The 16,633-nt window shown below is 39.3% G+C and overlaps 2 protein-coding genes across 6 annotated transcripts in view; one reads left to right on the top strand and one right to left on the bottom strand.

Moving 5' to 3' along the window:
• MOCS2 (molybdenum cofactor synthesis 2) overlaps window positions 1-16,633 on the bottom strand; it is a 121,300-nt gene that overhangs the window by 80,865 nt on the left and 23,802 nt on the right. The window contains exons 4-5 of one of the 4 annotated variants that reach the window (XR_009115884.1): window positions 13,115-13,485; window positions 8,378-9,713 (exon numbers count right to left, since the gene is read on the bottom strand). The exons of 2 other annotated variants lie outside the window; for them this stretch is intronic. Coding sequence is in view for 1 of the 2 variants with exons in the window: in XM_058043346.1 (XP_057899329.1) it covers window positions 8,949-9,010; window positions 9,626-9,713 (150 nt within the window). In the remaining variant the exon portion in view is untranslated. Of the gene's footprint in view, window positions 1-8,377; window positions 9,714-13,114; window positions 13,486-16,633 lie in introns of those variants that run through there. One more of the 4 variants, XM_058043346.1, reaches the window with a different exon arrangement.
• The window catches only part of ITGA2 (integrin subunit alpha 2), a 72,121-nt gene that overhangs the window by 41,391 nt on the left and 14,097 nt on the right, over window positions 1-16,633 (top strand). For both annotated transcript variants that reach the window (XM_058043343.1, XM_058043342.1), the window contains 14 exons: window positions 1,692-1,895; window positions 2,685-2,821; window positions 4,284-4,423; window positions 5,380-5,531; window positions 6,587-6,697; window positions 7,322-7,404; window positions 8,190-8,331; window positions 9,933-10,025; window positions 11,044-11,120; window positions 11,219-11,302; window positions 14,383-14,485; window positions 15,270-15,380; window positions 15,843-15,947; window positions 16,257-16,370. In XM_058043343.1, the coding sequence (XP_057899326.1) occupies window positions 1,692-1,895; window positions 2,685-2,821; window positions 4,284-4,423; window positions 5,380-5,531; window positions 6,587-6,697; window positions 7,322-7,404; window positions 8,190-8,331; window positions 9,933-10,025; window positions 11,044-11,120; window positions 11,219-11,302; window positions 14,383-14,485; window positions 15,270-15,380; window positions 15,843-15,947; window positions 16,257-16,370 (1,656 nt within the window). The remainder of the gene's footprint in view (window positions 1-1,691; window positions 1,896-2,684; window positions 2,822-4,283; window positions 4,424-5,379; window positions 5,532-6,586; window positions 6,698-7,321; window positions 7,405-8,189; window positions 8,332-9,932; window positions 10,026-11,043; window positions 11,121-11,218; window positions 11,303-14,382; window positions 14,486-15,269; window positions 15,381-15,842; window positions 15,948-16,256; window positions 16,371-16,633) is intronic.

The raw sequence follows: 16,633 nt of genomic DNA, 5'->3' as shown, positions 1-16,633 counted from the left end.
AGGGATGAATGGTGCCAAGCCTTCCTGGTTAGAGGGCCTTCCTATGGAGGCCTTTCCAATGCTGCCTTACATGTTCTGCTTTTCAGTAGCAGCTGCAAACTTGCCCCAGAACTGCTTGTGCATGTAATCTGGGAATTAGGCAGCTGGAACAGACCAAAATGGAGCCAATGAGCAAGGCAGTAGATAAGCACTGTTAGTGGTCAGGGGTCTGGTGCTCTCTGTGTCTCCCTGGTCCTGGTGTCAGGCAATGTAATTCATGCTAATATAGCATGGGTTGGCTGTATCTCTGAAAAACCTAGCTCAAGGCTTTTGCTAAGTAATTTGCCATTTGTTTTTGGTGAATGTATTCAATGCCTGACAGTATTCCCAAAGCAGTTCTGAGAAATGCTCTTCTATGAGCTTTCTGCATTGTTACATAGACTCTAACACTGGATTGTTACCATAACTCTTGTTGTCCCCTCTGTTCAGTAAAGCTTAGTATCATTTGTCTGATGCTTGACTGACAGTGCTTTTATTCAGACCCATAGTAGTTGTTTTCAGAATGCATATATTAACCATACTGAGCCCTCTGGCATTTTTGAACAGTCTTTCATTCACTGGATGTCTGCAAAGCAAATTAATTTATGACATCCATCAGAGAAAACAGAAAATGATCTCTTTACTAGGTAAATTGGCAGTGAAATAAATAGAGAGGTCCTCTTCAGCAGGACCTCAGTCAGAGTATCCTGATGCAACAGGAAACTAACCTAAAACAATTTCAACGTAGATGGAGGAGCTGAAAGTTGGCAGATGAAATTGGTCTTTTTGCCTATGCTATCAGACATAAGATATGAAAGAAAAAAAAAGAAAAAATTTTGAAAATGAAAAGAAAAAAATGAAAAAAATTTTTTTCTTTTCTTTTGAAAACCAAATAAATTGGAAGACTATCTTACAATTTTTAGTTGTCAAATGTTGGGTTTAAATTTTAAATAAGAAAGAATAACAAAAGGTACTTTTAGTGTTTTTTAAAAATAATCTGGATTTGTGCAAGTTGTCCTGTTGCGCAAGTAATACTTTTCTAGTAATTTTTAATAAGTAACTTGGCTGTTATTTCTAAAATTTTAAGCACAATATGGTAACTGAAGTTAAAGGTGAGAATGCTATTTGCCAGAGCTGCATTTTATCTAGTGTAAATGGGATTATTTAACTATGAAGATCTCCAGTCTTTCTTTCTTCATTGGCATTGGAGAGGTCAGGAGTTTACCATTTGGACACATGTTTTTTGCATTAGTTTAGTAAGGAAATTCCATTTCTGTTTCAAAGAATTATGTCCAGTTACATAATTTCCATTCCCTCTGCATAAAAACCAGTAATCCAAAACTGGAAACTGTATTTTTCAATGTATTGTGAAACTTCAGAACAGTCAGATGAGGACAGAGGGGGCATTTAAGCTTCATACATATGGTTATATTTGCTGTTAGTACTTTGCGTAGCATGCTTTGATTTTGCTGTGTAATTCTTGCCAAGACTTTGAGACATAATGCAAACTGAATGGGCAATACAATGGGGAAGGAATTCAATGTTGAGCTATCTGAGGGGAATGTACTGGAAAACAGAAACAAAAAACAATGCACATAGATACTTGCTCCTAGGTCTAATCTGGTGCAATGATAGCTGAATTTCTGCTTTTTCTTATTTGTCATTTTTTTAAGAGAATCTTGGATCAACAAGAACTCTTGGAAGGTCCACAGGGGTCAGAAAATGCACGCTTTGGATCAGCAATTGCAGCACTTGCAGACATTGATTTGGATGGTTCTAATGATGTTGTAATAGGTGCACCACTGGAAAACCAAAACTCGGGAGCAATTTACATTTATAATGGATTTCAAAAGACTATTCGTACCAAATATTCTCAGGTAAATAACTGTGTTGTGTAATGCTGTACTCGGTGCCCTTAAATCTGCTAGAGGAAAACAGAAGGCTTTCTGTGCTTTAATTGGCTATTGTTTCAACCTCTTAAAGGAATGCTGTTATTCTCGTGGTTTATTTCACATTTTGTGCCTCTTCTCCTTTCAGCTGTCAGTATATCCAGACTGATGTTGTGGTGTTTATAAATGAACCATATAGAAGAAAAGCATGTGCAAGATGCTCATTGTGAGCCATTTTTGATGCCTGAGTGTGAAGTCAACTACTATCCTAAAACTGACACCTATTATTTTCAGGTTTTTAGTCTTTATGTACAGCAGTGAGGATTAGATAAATCCCAGCACTGCAAATTAAAAATACATTAATATTAAAGGTCTTTCTCTGGTCTTCATATATACTATAGTGGTAATCCTATTGTCATTTTCTATGCAGATTTTCTGGTTGCAGCAAGTATTTGTTAGAACTCCTATTAAGCTTCGTATTCTTTGGGTTGCTCAATGTGAGATGGAAAAAGTTTCCAGCTGTATCTGGCATACATACATACATACAGCAGTCAGTGAGTTGATCTGCTCCCAAGACAGAAAAATCTAGTCCTTTGTCCACTCCAGCAGAGGAGAAAGAGGTGCTACAAAAGCATCTGAGAAAACACCCACAAATGCATTTTGTTTAAACTGTACATTGCATGTACAGGGAGTATCAGTGAAAATCTATTAACCAGGCTACTATCTACGGACTTAAGCATGCTTTGGCATACTCAGTAACCAAACTCTCTTTCCCAGAAAATTTTAGGATCGGATCCTGCTTTTGGACAAAAGCTCCAGTTCTTTGGAAGATCAGTAGATGGCCATAGAGACTTAGATGACGATGGCATTACTGACGTATCAGTTGGTGCTGATGGAAATGTGGTCGTGCTATGGTTAGTGTACTCTTTCTTAGAAAGGAAGCAGTTAGTGCTTCAGATGCAGCAGTTGAACATGAAGTTAATTAAACAGGAAAAATAAGCAAATTTAAAAGCGATTTTGTTCCACGTGTTCAGTGCTAGCACACTTACTGCCTCATCACTGCTATCAAAACTAGCTAAAAAAAGAGCATTAGACTGACTCTCTTTCAGGCATTTATCATTAAACCACTGGAAGCCAAGGCAGTACACAGGGCAGAGCCAGGGTATGTGGGAGGAAGCCAGGTGGCAGAGCCTGCTGGGCAGGACCTGACCAGGAATAAGAGGGCCGGGAGACATCTTCCTGCTCCTGCTCTGCAGTCACATGGTCCAGAGGGAAGGGGCAGCAGCAGGGAATGGGACTTGATGGAGGGTGTTTTTAACAGCAGGCTGTGTACCTCAGTAGCCAGAGTAATTTTGATAGCTGAGCCTGAGCCAGGTGAAACCACATCTCACACAACCTGTGTGACCTTTACTGGCTGATAGGCTGGTATGGGGGCAGGCTTGTCCTGCAGTGTAAGGACAGAGAGCAGTAATAGAGAGCTAACCAGTAGTTTTGGCAAGAAACACATTTGTAATGGCAAATTGCCTTTGCCACAGAAGTCAGAGTACTTTCACAATATATAAAAAGGTTTCACAGAACCCAAATCATCTGCCTGCCTAAGTAGGCTGTGATTTCTACTCCTTGCTTGAGGAGCTAAATTCAAATGCTGTTTCCTTTCCTTTGCCTGTCTTCATGCCTGAGGCTCCCCATTGTAAGAAAAATATCAGTGAATTGCTACTTCTTTCATAATGAAACAAGATAATTAAAAATGAATGGTCAGTTTGGACCTTTGACTGCTGCTGCTGCTGGGAATTTCATTAAAGAAAATTATGCTCCTTGAAGTACCAGCCTTTATGTAGATTTGATTAATGAAGATGCTTGTTCTTCTTTCACTCTGACGTTTGGGCTGATTAATGCATTTCATTTTGATTAAAGTGTTTGTTTTTACATGCAGGGTTCCTTTGAAACTCTTCTTCAAAATCTTGTTCAATTACATTAAAGTTGTTTTTCAGAAAAGTTAAATTATTAAATAAAATGAAGAATTACCCATCCTCACCTTCCCAGAAGAGCTCTAAAGGAGCAGAAGGTTACTTGTTTGGAAAATAGGCCAAGAGCTTTATTCTCTGATACCTTGAGGGATTGATCGGGGCACAGGCTCAAGCCATCAAGCAGCCATTAATTTGACATGAAAATATGTATTGTTATTGCTGTGAGCAATGATATCAACAAATTCATGTATACCTAAGGAAAAATAATTTTACCAGGGCCATTAAAGGAAGTTTACATTGGGAACCTAAAAAAATCAATACTAACCTTTACAGATAGTATTGGATAACAGCCTCTGTATTACCTAGTGTTCTTCAAAACACCATGTAACTTTTGAAATATATTTTTCAGGTCAAGAGGCATTGCAAATGTGTCCATAACTGCTTCATTTAAGCCTGAAAAAATCAGTCTGCTGAACAAGAATACAGATATAACTGTCAAAATATGCTTTCAGGCTTCATTTAGACCTGCTAAGAAAAATAATCAAGTGGGTAAGAGTATTTCAATGATTTGTCTTATATTAATTTCTGCAAAAGTCCATTATTTAAATGAGTAAGGGAAAGTCTAAATATGTATTAGATTGAATATCAAGAATCACAAAATCAATGTAAAACTTAAGTGCTTGAGAAAGTGTTTTTAAGACCTAGTTCATCACTGGCTCCATACTCTTTGAAAAGTGAGGAATTAACAGAATAGAGGCCAGCTGTGTCCTTGTTGTTCAATAATCCCCAAAAATGTAATTAATGAGGAGATAGGTTCATCCAACCTTCCCTTTTTCAACAACAGACTGCATACTTTTCCTCTTCATAAAAAGAAAATTAAATATTTTTCAGAGGGTCACAGCAGTTTTCAGTGGGAGGAAGCTCTTCTTTTCAGAGCACAGTGAGTATTTCTGTGACCAGCAGTGGGCTCCCATGAAGTTTTTAAGTTCAGTCTCACAGACAACACCAGTTGGACTGCTTCAGTGCTACATAAAGTGCCTTTAGGAGCTCATGATTTTAAGCTATAAAATAACAATGAACTTTCACAATAGAATAGTCATAAAACAAAGAGGAGGTGGCAGAAATTATTATGTGATTGAAGAGAAGATGCAGATTGTTTAAAGTCACCTCTGAGTTCAGTGACATTGTTGCAAGGCCCCTTTACCTAGGGTAACCCTGGCCCTGCTGACTGGCTTCCTGCCTGACCTGCAGGCTCAGACATCTGCAGTGGAGGCTGGATTGATTGCCATTTGATGTGCCCCTTGCAAATCAGGACCTAAGCCTGTTTGACTCCCTTGGAAAACACCAGAGAAAGTATTTTCATTTTGAAACTGTTCTGTGTTGAGCTATGAAAAACATTAAATACTTAGTGTGGTCAGGAAAGCCTGGTCCCTGTAATACTGAGCATAGTAATGAGATCACAGCAACCATGCTCAGTCAAAAATGTACTGTTATTCTTCTTGTAGCTATAAAGTACAATGCAACATTGGATGCAGATCTTCAGTCCTCCAGAGTGACTTCTAGAGGATTTTTCAAAGAAAATAATGAAAGGTACATGCAGAGGGATCTTGTGGTGCAGAATGAAGAGAATTGTGTTCATGATGTCTTCAGTGTACAAGTAAGTGCAATTGCAAGTACTCTTGCATAACAAAAGATCAGAGGAAGGCGTGGATGAATTTTTGTCTGTAATGTGAATTTCATGGATGGTATACTGAATTATTTATATTTCCCAAATCCCCTGAGCTGAAAAATACTTAATAAGATTATGATTTCATAGAAACTAATAACTGTCACATTCAGTACAGATTTTTAGGATAGGAAAGAGGGTTCTTAATTGTGTTATTCAGCTTTGGTGTAAAACAGAGCCCATGGTCTATAGTTTCAATAGATTTTAATTTGCCTCTGAGTAGACTGTTTTGTAAGAACTGCTAAAACATACATGCAGATGTTTTCTTCAGACTAACATTTAGGCAGAACTTGCATGCATCCTAACCCGTGGTACACAACAAGGAATTAAATAGAAATAAGCAGGCCTCCATTTTTCTGCAGAACCAAAGACTGAACAGAGCCCTGAGGCTTGCCTTAAGCTCTGTTGCATGATGCTAGGTCAGGTAGAGGACTTCTGTCCCTGCTGTGGTTTGCAGTGACCTATTGATCATATTTAGTGCCATGTGGAGCAGTGAGCCACAGGGCTAGATGGTGATTCATCCAGGACTGAAAAAAAGAGGAAACATGGCATTTACCGTGTTTTAGTGTCACTCAGGCCCAGATGCTCTTTGTGATGGTAATACAGAGTGGAATAGGAATTTGACTTCTGCAGTTAGATGAGAACGAAAGCTATCTGGTGATGGCTTTGACAACCAGCTCCTACAGCTGCAGACAATCTGCATGTTCCTTAGCCCTAGTAGTTACTGTGATGTGCACAGTCTCCAGGAATCCTAGAAAAATCAGTTTTATCATGGAAATCACACTGAAAACTGTCAATCTAGAGGAGCCCACACTGGTCAATCGCACAAAATTATTTTCTTTAAGAAATGAAGCTTTGAACTGTTGCTTCTCCTTGTTTAGAGCAAGTATTATTTTACTGCGCACTCTCAATTCACAAGAGAAATTACCAATTTTATGCAGTTTTCTGTGCTGGCAGCCATCATCTGAACCTTTTGTGTTTTACAGGAGCCTTCAGATGCTGTGAATTCACTTGGTTTGCGCATTGACATTGGCCTTGCAAATCCTGGCTCCAGCCCTGTCCTGGACATATCTTCTCCAGCATCTGTGGCCTATAGTGTAAGTATGCAGATTTACTGTTCAGAATTGCATGGCCATACACATCCATAATATGTGGCCCCCACAAACACCAAAGTGAAGCACATGCAAGTGAAAACTGGTGCTCTGTGTAAGTCACATGGAGGGGTGTCCCCTGGTTCCTTTCATACCTTTGTCTCTTTGTCTGTGTTACGTGAGCTTGCTCACATGCACGCACACGCGCACACACACACACACACACACACACACACACACACACACGTCAGCCACCGTAGCACATAACAAGCATGTCAGTTCAGCCATGTCACCGTTGATGTGAACTTCTAGTTGATGACAAAGATGAATTCTTTCAGTTTATTCTTCAGTAAAAGGGTAGAGAGAAGAGAGATGGAACTAATTTGACTACATCACCTTTGTTGTCATTGAAGAGTAACCTGTCTGTACCATTCTTGGATCAGTTGACATGTTGCAACATATTATTCAGTTAACTCATTCACTTGTCAAGATTTTTAATGTCCTTCAGAGGGATTTTCTTATCTGCAAACCAAGAATGTGCTTCAACTTGAAGGTGTTTGCACTCTAGTGTCTTCAGATCGTGTTAAAAGTTGAGCCCTGTCATTCAGGAAATGTTTTTGTTTTTCCTAGATTCCTTTTATTAAAGACTGTGGTGAAGATGAACTTTGTGTCTGTGATCTTGTTCTGAATGTTCAGCAGAAGGCAGATGATGGGTAAGAGCTGAATCAGTGGAACTGTTAAGGTCCAGTGTCCAGTGTTTTCAACAGTTGGTTTGTCTGTAGGCTTTAGATTAATTTCTAGAGGGGAATGCCTTTCCAGTTCAACATCTAGTTAGAAACAGCATGGATAAAAAAAGCAATGGCATTTTAATCTAAATTTAATCAAGGAAAAAGAGGTAGGATAGGGATACAAACACAGAAGTAGGAGTCTAGGACTCTTGTCAGCTTAGACCAATCCAAGTTTTGGTACCTTAGAGATGAGGACATGGTGAGTATTTGGACAAATTGTATGTGACTGGCCGCTGTTGGGAAAGGGAGCACAATGGGAGAGCAGCAGCAGCTGCAGCAGCTGCTTTCATCCCTCCTACAGGGAGCAGCGAGGATCCTGCAGTAGCTGTGCCAGTGGGGAGTTGTGATCAGCTATCTGGGCAGCACATATTCTAAGTCCATGTCAGATGTATATGCATATATATGCCCATGTGGGCTGCCCACTCTGTCCACCTTCCCACCAGGGAAGACTCCTTGAAAATTCAGCAGTCACTTTGACAACACATAATCAAAGTCCTGCACAGAATACAGTAAATCTATCTGGTTTCAGGAAACACCATCACAGAATTTCTTATGCCAAAGGGTTTAGAAAGCAGAGTGTTTAAGTGTGTACAATGTAGGAAATGTCTTGCTGTGCTTGTTATTTGTTGTTGGCTTCAGGCAACACATTTTCCTGATCCACAGCTGTTCTAGTACCTCTGTTTACAACAATGGACTTTATTTTCCAACAGCAAACAACAGTTTATTGTCAGCAGCAAAAACAGAAGACTAACATTCAACGTGAAATTGAGAAATAAAAAGGAAAATGCATATAACACCAGAATCCAGGCTACATTTTCAGACAACTTGTTTTTTGCTTCATCTTCTTTACCGGTGCGTGATACCCAGCTTCACTGTTTCTGTAATTGCCCCTGATTTTTGAACTTCTCAGAATTTTCTTTTTTCCTTTCTAGCAGTGCCTATTCCAGAAAAGAATGTGCATACAAAACTCTCTCACAATTTGTTTTCTTGGATACCAGAATTATTCCCCCAGCAGATCAGTTTATTTAGGTCAAGGGGAGATATTTCCAACTCAGCATAAAAACTGGCAACTTTTCGAGTTTGACCTCACCTCAGACATCTTTTCCTCACTTTAGGCCTTGGCACCTACATCTGCTTAACTCCCAGCAGCATGCCTGAAGCAGTTGCTGTGCCACAGGGAATTTGTATTTGATAAATCAGATGTGCAGTATTGATGATGAATCCTTAAAACACAGACTTTGGATCTAGAAATAGTGTTACTGCCAAGGCCATGTGTTCCAGCTACACAGTTAATCAGATTGACCTGATGGCTATACCAAAAGCTCTTCTTCCAACAAATTTTATCTTAGAGAAAGCAAAAGAGAGGAAATATGCATACTATTTTGGGGAATGCAGTATACCTATAATTCAAATTGTTGCTCCCAATTCACAAAGGATGAAATGCAGATTTCAGTGCTTGGCTTATATGGTCAGGCTCCTACTGGAGAGGTGCGTGATAATCCTGGGGGTGAAATCCAGAGCAATCCCTGTACTGAAGGGAGAGGAGGGATAGCATTCATTCCTGCCCAACAACAGCATTATTCTGAACAATGAATTGGCAAAAGTACTGCACACAGCACTGGGGGTGCCCCTCTACCTCCCCATCCTGTTGTGCAGCAAGATTGTTCATTTCAGTCCTGCCAAAAGACCACACTGGAGCTAGAATTTTCTTTTGCTTTAGAAGCTCTTTTGCTTAGAAGCACTTCAGCCTGCAAGTGAAGTTTGGACCAAAAATGTGCCTGCTTCAAGGCAGGAAGAAAAACATAAACTGAGTATATATGGGTCTTTTTGGAGGTCTTGTTTTGAGGGTTTGTTGTGGTTTTTTTTTTTGGTAGCACAATTCATGAATGGTAAATGTCTAGTAGGAATGTTTTTTTACAAAAGACAGTACTTTTTAATAAATTCTTCTCTAAGGATTGATAATTGGCTCTGGTCTGGGAATTTGTCTTTGAATCAAGGATGATGACAAGCCAATATTCTGGAAAGTAGTAAACAAACTATTATGTGTGGCAGATTTTCTTACAGAACGTTTCATTTCTTCCAGCTCTAAGATTGTGTTAATATATCTGCAAAAGTTCTGTAAAAATTCTGTAAAAAAAAGACTTACAGAAGTTAGTGGTAGAGGTGACCTGTACTCTCTGGCCTGTATTCCTCCTTCCAAGCTCAGCACAAAGTTCTAGTAAGATGATTTCAACCTACAAGAAATTGAGTGGGAATGGTCCTTGTCACCTTCCTTGTGACTTCCTCCTGGCCCTGCCTATGCCCCACCTATCTGCTGCATCTCTAGGATTTATACTGCCATAACACCTATTTTCACTCCTACTTACCATAATACATATGCTGTTGAAGGTACACACCTCTCTGCCTTATCAAAACCTGACATAAGATGGTGTTTCTGTCTGTTTTCTCTGCAGAGTGATGGGACTGAAGTCTCGTGTCAAACAGGAACAGCACAAAGTACAGTCATTTGCCAAATAAGCTATCCTGTTTTCAGAACAGGACAACAGGTACAGCTAGCATGTTTAAATAACCTTGAATGATACCCAAAACCTTCTCTGCTGTTGTTTTTTCCTAAGTCTGCATTTATTGCTGATAAATGTTTCTTAGATTTTACAACCGAGGTATTATAATAAGCAGACTAGGGCTTAAAATATGTGATTCCCTGTCAGATTAAAGGACAAAGGATTCTCAAAACTCATTTGTCAAAACCCACAGCTTCCAAATGCTGCTGCAGTTATGTAACTTTTGGAGAGTGAAAGCTGGGGACAGAGAAGCACAGAGCATCATGTGCAGGCTCCTGAGAACTGAGCACAGTTCCCATCAATTCCCCCCTGCAGTGTGAGCCTGGGGTAATTCCCTCACCTGCTCAGTGAAACTCATCTCTTCAAGAAAGCAGTATTGTTTTGGGAGGAGATGGGAGGCCCACACAGCCCTAAGATGAAATGCATATCTTTTTTTCATATATACCATAAACCTCAGGATATCCACAGTTTCATTAAATCTCTTATTCCTCAAGGGCAGAGCAGAAACTGGGTTCTAGCCTCTAACATAATTAGCTAGAGCAATAGGAAACTTGCTTGAAAGAACAGAAGCATGATGTCCTGTGGTGGTACATGTGGAATAATGAAAAAAAAAATCATATATAGAAAGTTCAGCCTGTTCTGAATGTTAATGGAATTGCTCAAAGTGGACCTGCTGAAACAAATGGAAGAAAAGAGTGAATACAAAGCTTGTGTCAATGCTAGAGTTTAAAATGAAGAAATTGTGAACACCTTTTGTTGCAGCTTACAGCTAGTTGTACACAATTTTAAAATGCAAATGACTCATGTTTATGTAAAAATGCCAACTTGTAGGGGAATGTAAGAACAAATTAATTCTGACTATTAAGACATTACTGAAATATTACATGGAAATCTGTAGAGAATTCACATATAGAGGGCAGTTCTAGATTGTTACACACATGAATAATGTCTTTTGGGATGTTGTACCAACTTGTTTACTATGTGTCACTTGTCTCTTCTGTAGGTATCATTTGATATTAGCTTTGATTTCAACCTTAAAAATCTTCAGAATGTGGCAGTTCTAAGTTTTCGTGCATGGAGGTAAAGTACATAATGATCTGAAAGCAAGTTAGGTATTAAAAGTTTATTTGTATAAAACAATATTTTTACACCTGACTCAAATGTGTTTTGATGAACAGTGAAAGTAAGGAACAGCAAGACTCGGACAACCAGGTCGCCTTATCAATTCCTTTGCGATATGATGCAGAAATTCACTTCACAAGGTATGCTGATTTATGTAAACAGACAAGGGCATTTTGACAAGCTACTTGAAGTAACAGCCTTGAAAGGCCACTAAAATATAATGAAGCTTTGCTTTTGTTTTGAAAGTCATAAGAAATTCCCTCTTCACCAGTAGTTGCAGATTTGTCCATCCTTCCAACCAAATTTAGATGTGAAAAATTAGGAAAGTTGTGGACCTGTGTTTACCTCCAAACACTTGTTACAGATGCTCCTGTGAGCAGAATTGATAAAAAGGTCAAACAGTGCACGTGGTTTTGATAACATAAATAGTATATACTGTATAATAACACTGGGCTTCTTGGCTCAAATGTAATGACATTGGATCAAAACTGGAGTTACAGTGATCAAAACTAAACAAAGGAATATCAAAAGGAAAAATATGCTCCCCTCAGTAAAGAAGGGAAAGAAAAAAAAGAAAAAAATTATGGATGTATCTGCTGAACCTAGAGCAAGAATATAAATTTTTTAGCAGTTTGAGATAATGGTTTGAACTAAAACCTGAGGTACACCTGGCAGATTCTCCCTTGCTGCAGCTGCACTGGCACTGGAAGCAGACATCCTGCTTTCCCATGCACCTATCCAGATTCTGGCTCAAACCTACCCCCTCTGCCTGGTGCCAGCCCATGTAGAAGGCAAGTCAGGGCTGCTGCAAGAGAGATCCTTTACCCTGGAAAGGTAAGGAGAGGCAGCTGAGCAGGCAGGGGGAGAGAGACCAACAAGAAGCCTTTTAAGCCCTTTTATCTTCATGTAGTGCTCTTGAAAGTCCTTATCTTGAGCCCTGGAAACACTTGGTGATTTGGGATGCACTCAAACAGTAATTAGTCTGTTGTTGTTCCAAACAAGAATTATTTCAGTTACAGTTTAACATAGATTGCAACTGAAACAAAAATACATGGGTATCACTCTTGATCAAGGTAGGATGTTTGAATTTTCATCAAAAAACAGATTTCTTTATCTCTCCCAAACACTGAATTTCTAGGATCAACATGTAATTACACTTAATGCACTTGGTCACCAATTCTTGATCAAAAATGCTTTTTCATCCCAAAGTGTTAAAAAATTAGTAAATATAAATAGATCTAAAAATCCCAGTAGATATTCTCTTTTATTTAGAGAATAACAAAAATTTTTAAAAGAGGGAGCTGCTTCAAAATGCACAGCAACTATGGATCCAGGAAATTAATATTCAGAGATTACCATAGCTACAAGTACTGTTGGCTGCTGTGTTGGATGAGCTGGAATAGGGACCACAGTACAGAAGATTATGTTACAACCTTCTTTGCAGAAGCAGTTTCAAAATATTTGAGACATGCGTCATGAATAGGTGCACCAGTCTTGGAGTCATGCAGAATTTTTGAGATTATTTTAAATGCAGAAAAGCATTTAAGTCAGTGGTTCAAGTTCTTTCAGCTTCTTGAGAAAGTTGCATGAGACCTCACCAGCAGCAGCAGAGACTGCAGGAGCATCTGTGCAGAGGGCTAGCTTCTTAGGAAATTCAGATGCTGCAAACTTGAATCAGTGGGTTTACTTAGCTGAGAAATATGGATTGAAATGAAATGCTTCAGAAGAAGTGAGGAATAATGGAATCTATAAAAGTTATTCAAGGGAAAACAAGAGTTTGAATTCAGCTACATCTCCTGAATATGAAAAAATTCAATTTCATATGCACATCAAAGAATGAAGGAATACCTACTGCCAGAAAATAGTTAGTTATTTTTGCAGATAATAAATTTTAAAGAATTAAATAAAATGCATATTAAGCCATGGCATAACTTGGCTTAGAAAGTATTTACCTGGAATTAGTTCTTTCTGAGGCTGGTGATGCAGCCAAGAAGTAATCCCTTGAAATACAAGAGTTGAGAAAAAAGTATTGTTTTGCTGAAGTTAAGTCTTTCTAGGGATAATTTCCTGAGTTTCTAGGAGAAGATGTAGCAATATGTCTTTCCAGAGACTTCTGAAAGGACTAGGAAGCTGATACTCCACATCTTGGAAGGACTGGAGTCTTCAGCAGTGAGAAAGCAGAAAATATGTCATGTGTGTTTTCACTGGAGTCCTTGTAAGCAAGTCCTTCAAGGAAAGGGCCCATGGGAGAAAGAGGAGGTTCAGAAAGGATCCACAGTGCAGTATGGAGGACCACCATTGATCAGGAAGCACATCTGTGAGACTGTACACACATTTAATTGCGATGGTACTCATGGATGTTACCCAGATTAAACAGGGAGAGAACAATAAAGATGATATATTCCTTGTGGAACAGGAAGAGCTGATGTAGGAGTTGTAATAGCCTCTATTTATTGTTAACTCACCAGTTTGCTTTTTGACTGCTCCAATTAGCCTTCTAATGAAAGGTAATGATGAAGAGCAGATACAGTTCTGGCATGATTTAGCAGAGGAGCTGCTCACAGGTAGCAGGCAGTGGGTGTGATGCACTGCACAGGGGTGTTTTCCTTGCCTTTGAGCATGGTTCTGACTAACTGAGCTCCTCAAGCACCCACAGTTCCTTGCACCGTTCCCTTCCATCACACACCTGCGATTCCATGCTGCAGTGAGCTGAAACCACCCTTGTGTTACTTCGGAGATTCTGGATTTTAAACCTCATTATTACTAAACAGTGTGACCCAAAGAGGACTGTGAGGGCTATGTGATATGTGCCATCTACATAAACAGGGTGATGCCTGTGTTTCCACCCCCAGCCAGTTACAGATGTACCAAGGGAGACAGTCAGGAAGGCCCTTCCTGAGTGAAAAGGTGACTGCAAGGGTGAATGTTGCAGTTTGTGCGCAGAGAAGAAGTTTGCACTATGGCCCTGAAACAATGCAGGGTCTAGAAGCCTGAGAGAGCCTGTATCCTATACAATTCTCATCTTAATTTCACATGTTTGTTCCAGCTCTGGGCTTCAGCACACCATTTTCTTAACCAACTTCGTAAAATTCAAACAACAATCTAAGTGACTGACTTCTCTCTCTGTACTTCTGACCTGTTTCACAAAGGCATATCCAGTAACATATGTTTTCAAAGCAGCTGCCAAATTGAAATGTATTGTTTTATGGTTGTTAACCAGGCTTGCCAATATCAACTTTTATGAAGTATACTCTGGTCATAACATTCCTTCCACTGTGAATAATTTTGAAGATATTGGCCCCACGTTCAACTTCTCAGTTAAGGTTAGTAAGTCTGTTTTGTTCTGGTTCAAGAAGTTGCCTTAGCTCCCTCTGTAGCCTGCTCCCAAAACCTTGTTTAAAAAAACACTCCTGCTTTCATTGTCTGATTTTGAAGCTTTTGAATAAGTCAAATAAGAAAAAAAAAATTGCAAATAGCATAAGTCTTCATAAGTTTAAGGATGACATTTGCACCAGAAGAATGGGGGAGGGATTGGTCCTGCACTGTGTACATATTTAGAAGATGGTTAATGCTTAACTTTAGGCCAGCTTCGACTGTTTTTTCACAGAGTCTCCTGACAACTTGATAAAGAAAAACAAGTGTTTGCAGGCTTGGACTTTGAAACTTGAAGTTTGGCGAGGGTTAAGGGCTCAAACCTGATGCAAGAACTTGCCAAATCACAGTGCTTATTACATAACACAGAAAAAACCGTAGATCCAAATATGCAACGTGGAAGAAAGTTAAATTATGTTCCATTTCCATTCCTGTAACTGCTACTCCAAAGGACTAAACAGGCCTATTGGCCGTGGCAGAAGATTTGCTTTTCAAAACATATTTCATGCAGTTAATATGAACTCTGCTAAGAAAACAGACAGGAAACTGGAGCTCTACAATATACTTTCTGCTTTACTATTCACAAAATTACTACTCCAGTGTCTTAGTAAAAAAAAAATTGATATAAAAGGAGTCCAGTTCTTCCATACTCATCCATTATTTCTAATTTTCTTGGTGTATCAAATAATTTACGTGTAGCTACCTGAATTAACTCTTGCGTTTCTTGCTTTGCAGGTAACAACAGGAAGTATTCCAGTAAAGATGGCATCTGTAACAATCAATCTTCCCGAAATGACCAGCAAAGGCAACCCATTGATGTACCTAACTGCAGTCACCACAGATGAGGTATAGAACTGAATTCTGTTTTGGGAGTTTATCAGTACTACAAACATTCATTATCTGCCCAATATTATGGCTTAATTTAAGGGAATCCATACTCTTTCTCCTTGTCCCTTCCTCATAAAGAGGGAACCACAATGCCAGCAGTACACTAGGTTATTACTTTGCAGATGTGGAGTATCTGGATCTCTTCAATTAGGTCCTTCTCCAAGTTCCTGAGAAATTTATTGTAAAAATGAAATTATTAGATGTGGAAAAGCCCTTCAGGTCAATCTAGGGACAAAAAAAAGTGTCATAAGAATTACTTACTCCTGACCAAAACCACATACTTTTAGTTTTCTAAAGAATTCAGTGTTCACACTTCAGCTTTTAACAGCCACCGTCTAAGCCTGGAAATATATATTACTACAATAAGTATAAACTCCCAAGTACCATGTCATCCACTCTCATTCCTGCCATCTTTCCTAGGTCAGAGGTGTTACTTGTGATGCTCAGATAAATCCACTGCAAATAGGGAAAAGACCTTATTCTCCATCTTTCATGAAAGAGAACTTCAGAGCTTCCAAAGAACTGGTGAGTAAAACCCAGGGCTGCAGTAAGCAGGACCTTCTGAGCTGAGGGAAGCAGAGCTGACCTTCTGAGCCCACTGCTGTGCTTGCGATGAAGGCTGTGATGGGGTGGCATTCCTCGTTTACAGAGCAGGAGCTCAGCCTAGGGATATTCTTTCAGATACTGCATCTGCTTTAGCACATCCTGTAAGCACTTAATTTGTATGCACAGAACGGCAAGGGCAAGGGCAAAAATTCTAGATGTTGCAAGAATATTTTTTAAAGTGTATTTTTAATGCATGCTGTTGCTTCTTCTTGCTGTTTCCCCTGGAAGAACTGTAAGAACGTGAAGTGCAGTACCATCACATGCAAACTGGAACACATTGCACTGAAGGGAGAGTACTTTGTGAACGTGTCCACCCAAATCTGGAATGGAACCTTTGCTGCCGTGAGTATCAGCTGCATCTTTATAGAGAATACAATATTCAAGTATTTTCAAACTCCTGATATTTTTCAAAGTCCAGTACAGAGACCTTACTAAGAGACCTTACTCAGAGTACTTACGGAGTACAGAGACCTCAGTCTAGAAAGACCTTCCTAAACTTTGTATTGGTGTTATTTTTCCCGATTGAAAACTTGAACGTGAAAGTAGTGAGGCTGCATAACGGAGGTGATAAAACTTCAGTCCAGCACAGAATCTAAGAAAATGCT

Source organism: Melospiza georgiana, chromosome Z (assembly GCF_028018845.1).
Source record: "Melospiza georgiana isolate bMelGeo1 chromosome Z, bMelGeo1.pri, whole genome shotgun sequence".
NCBI classification, from domain to species: domain Eukaryota; kingdom Metazoa; phylum Chordata; class Aves; order Passeriformes; family Passerellidae; genus Melospiza; species Melospiza georgiana.
Note: the sequence above shows the minus strand (reverse complement) of the source record. Positions and strands in the feature narration are given on the sequence as shown.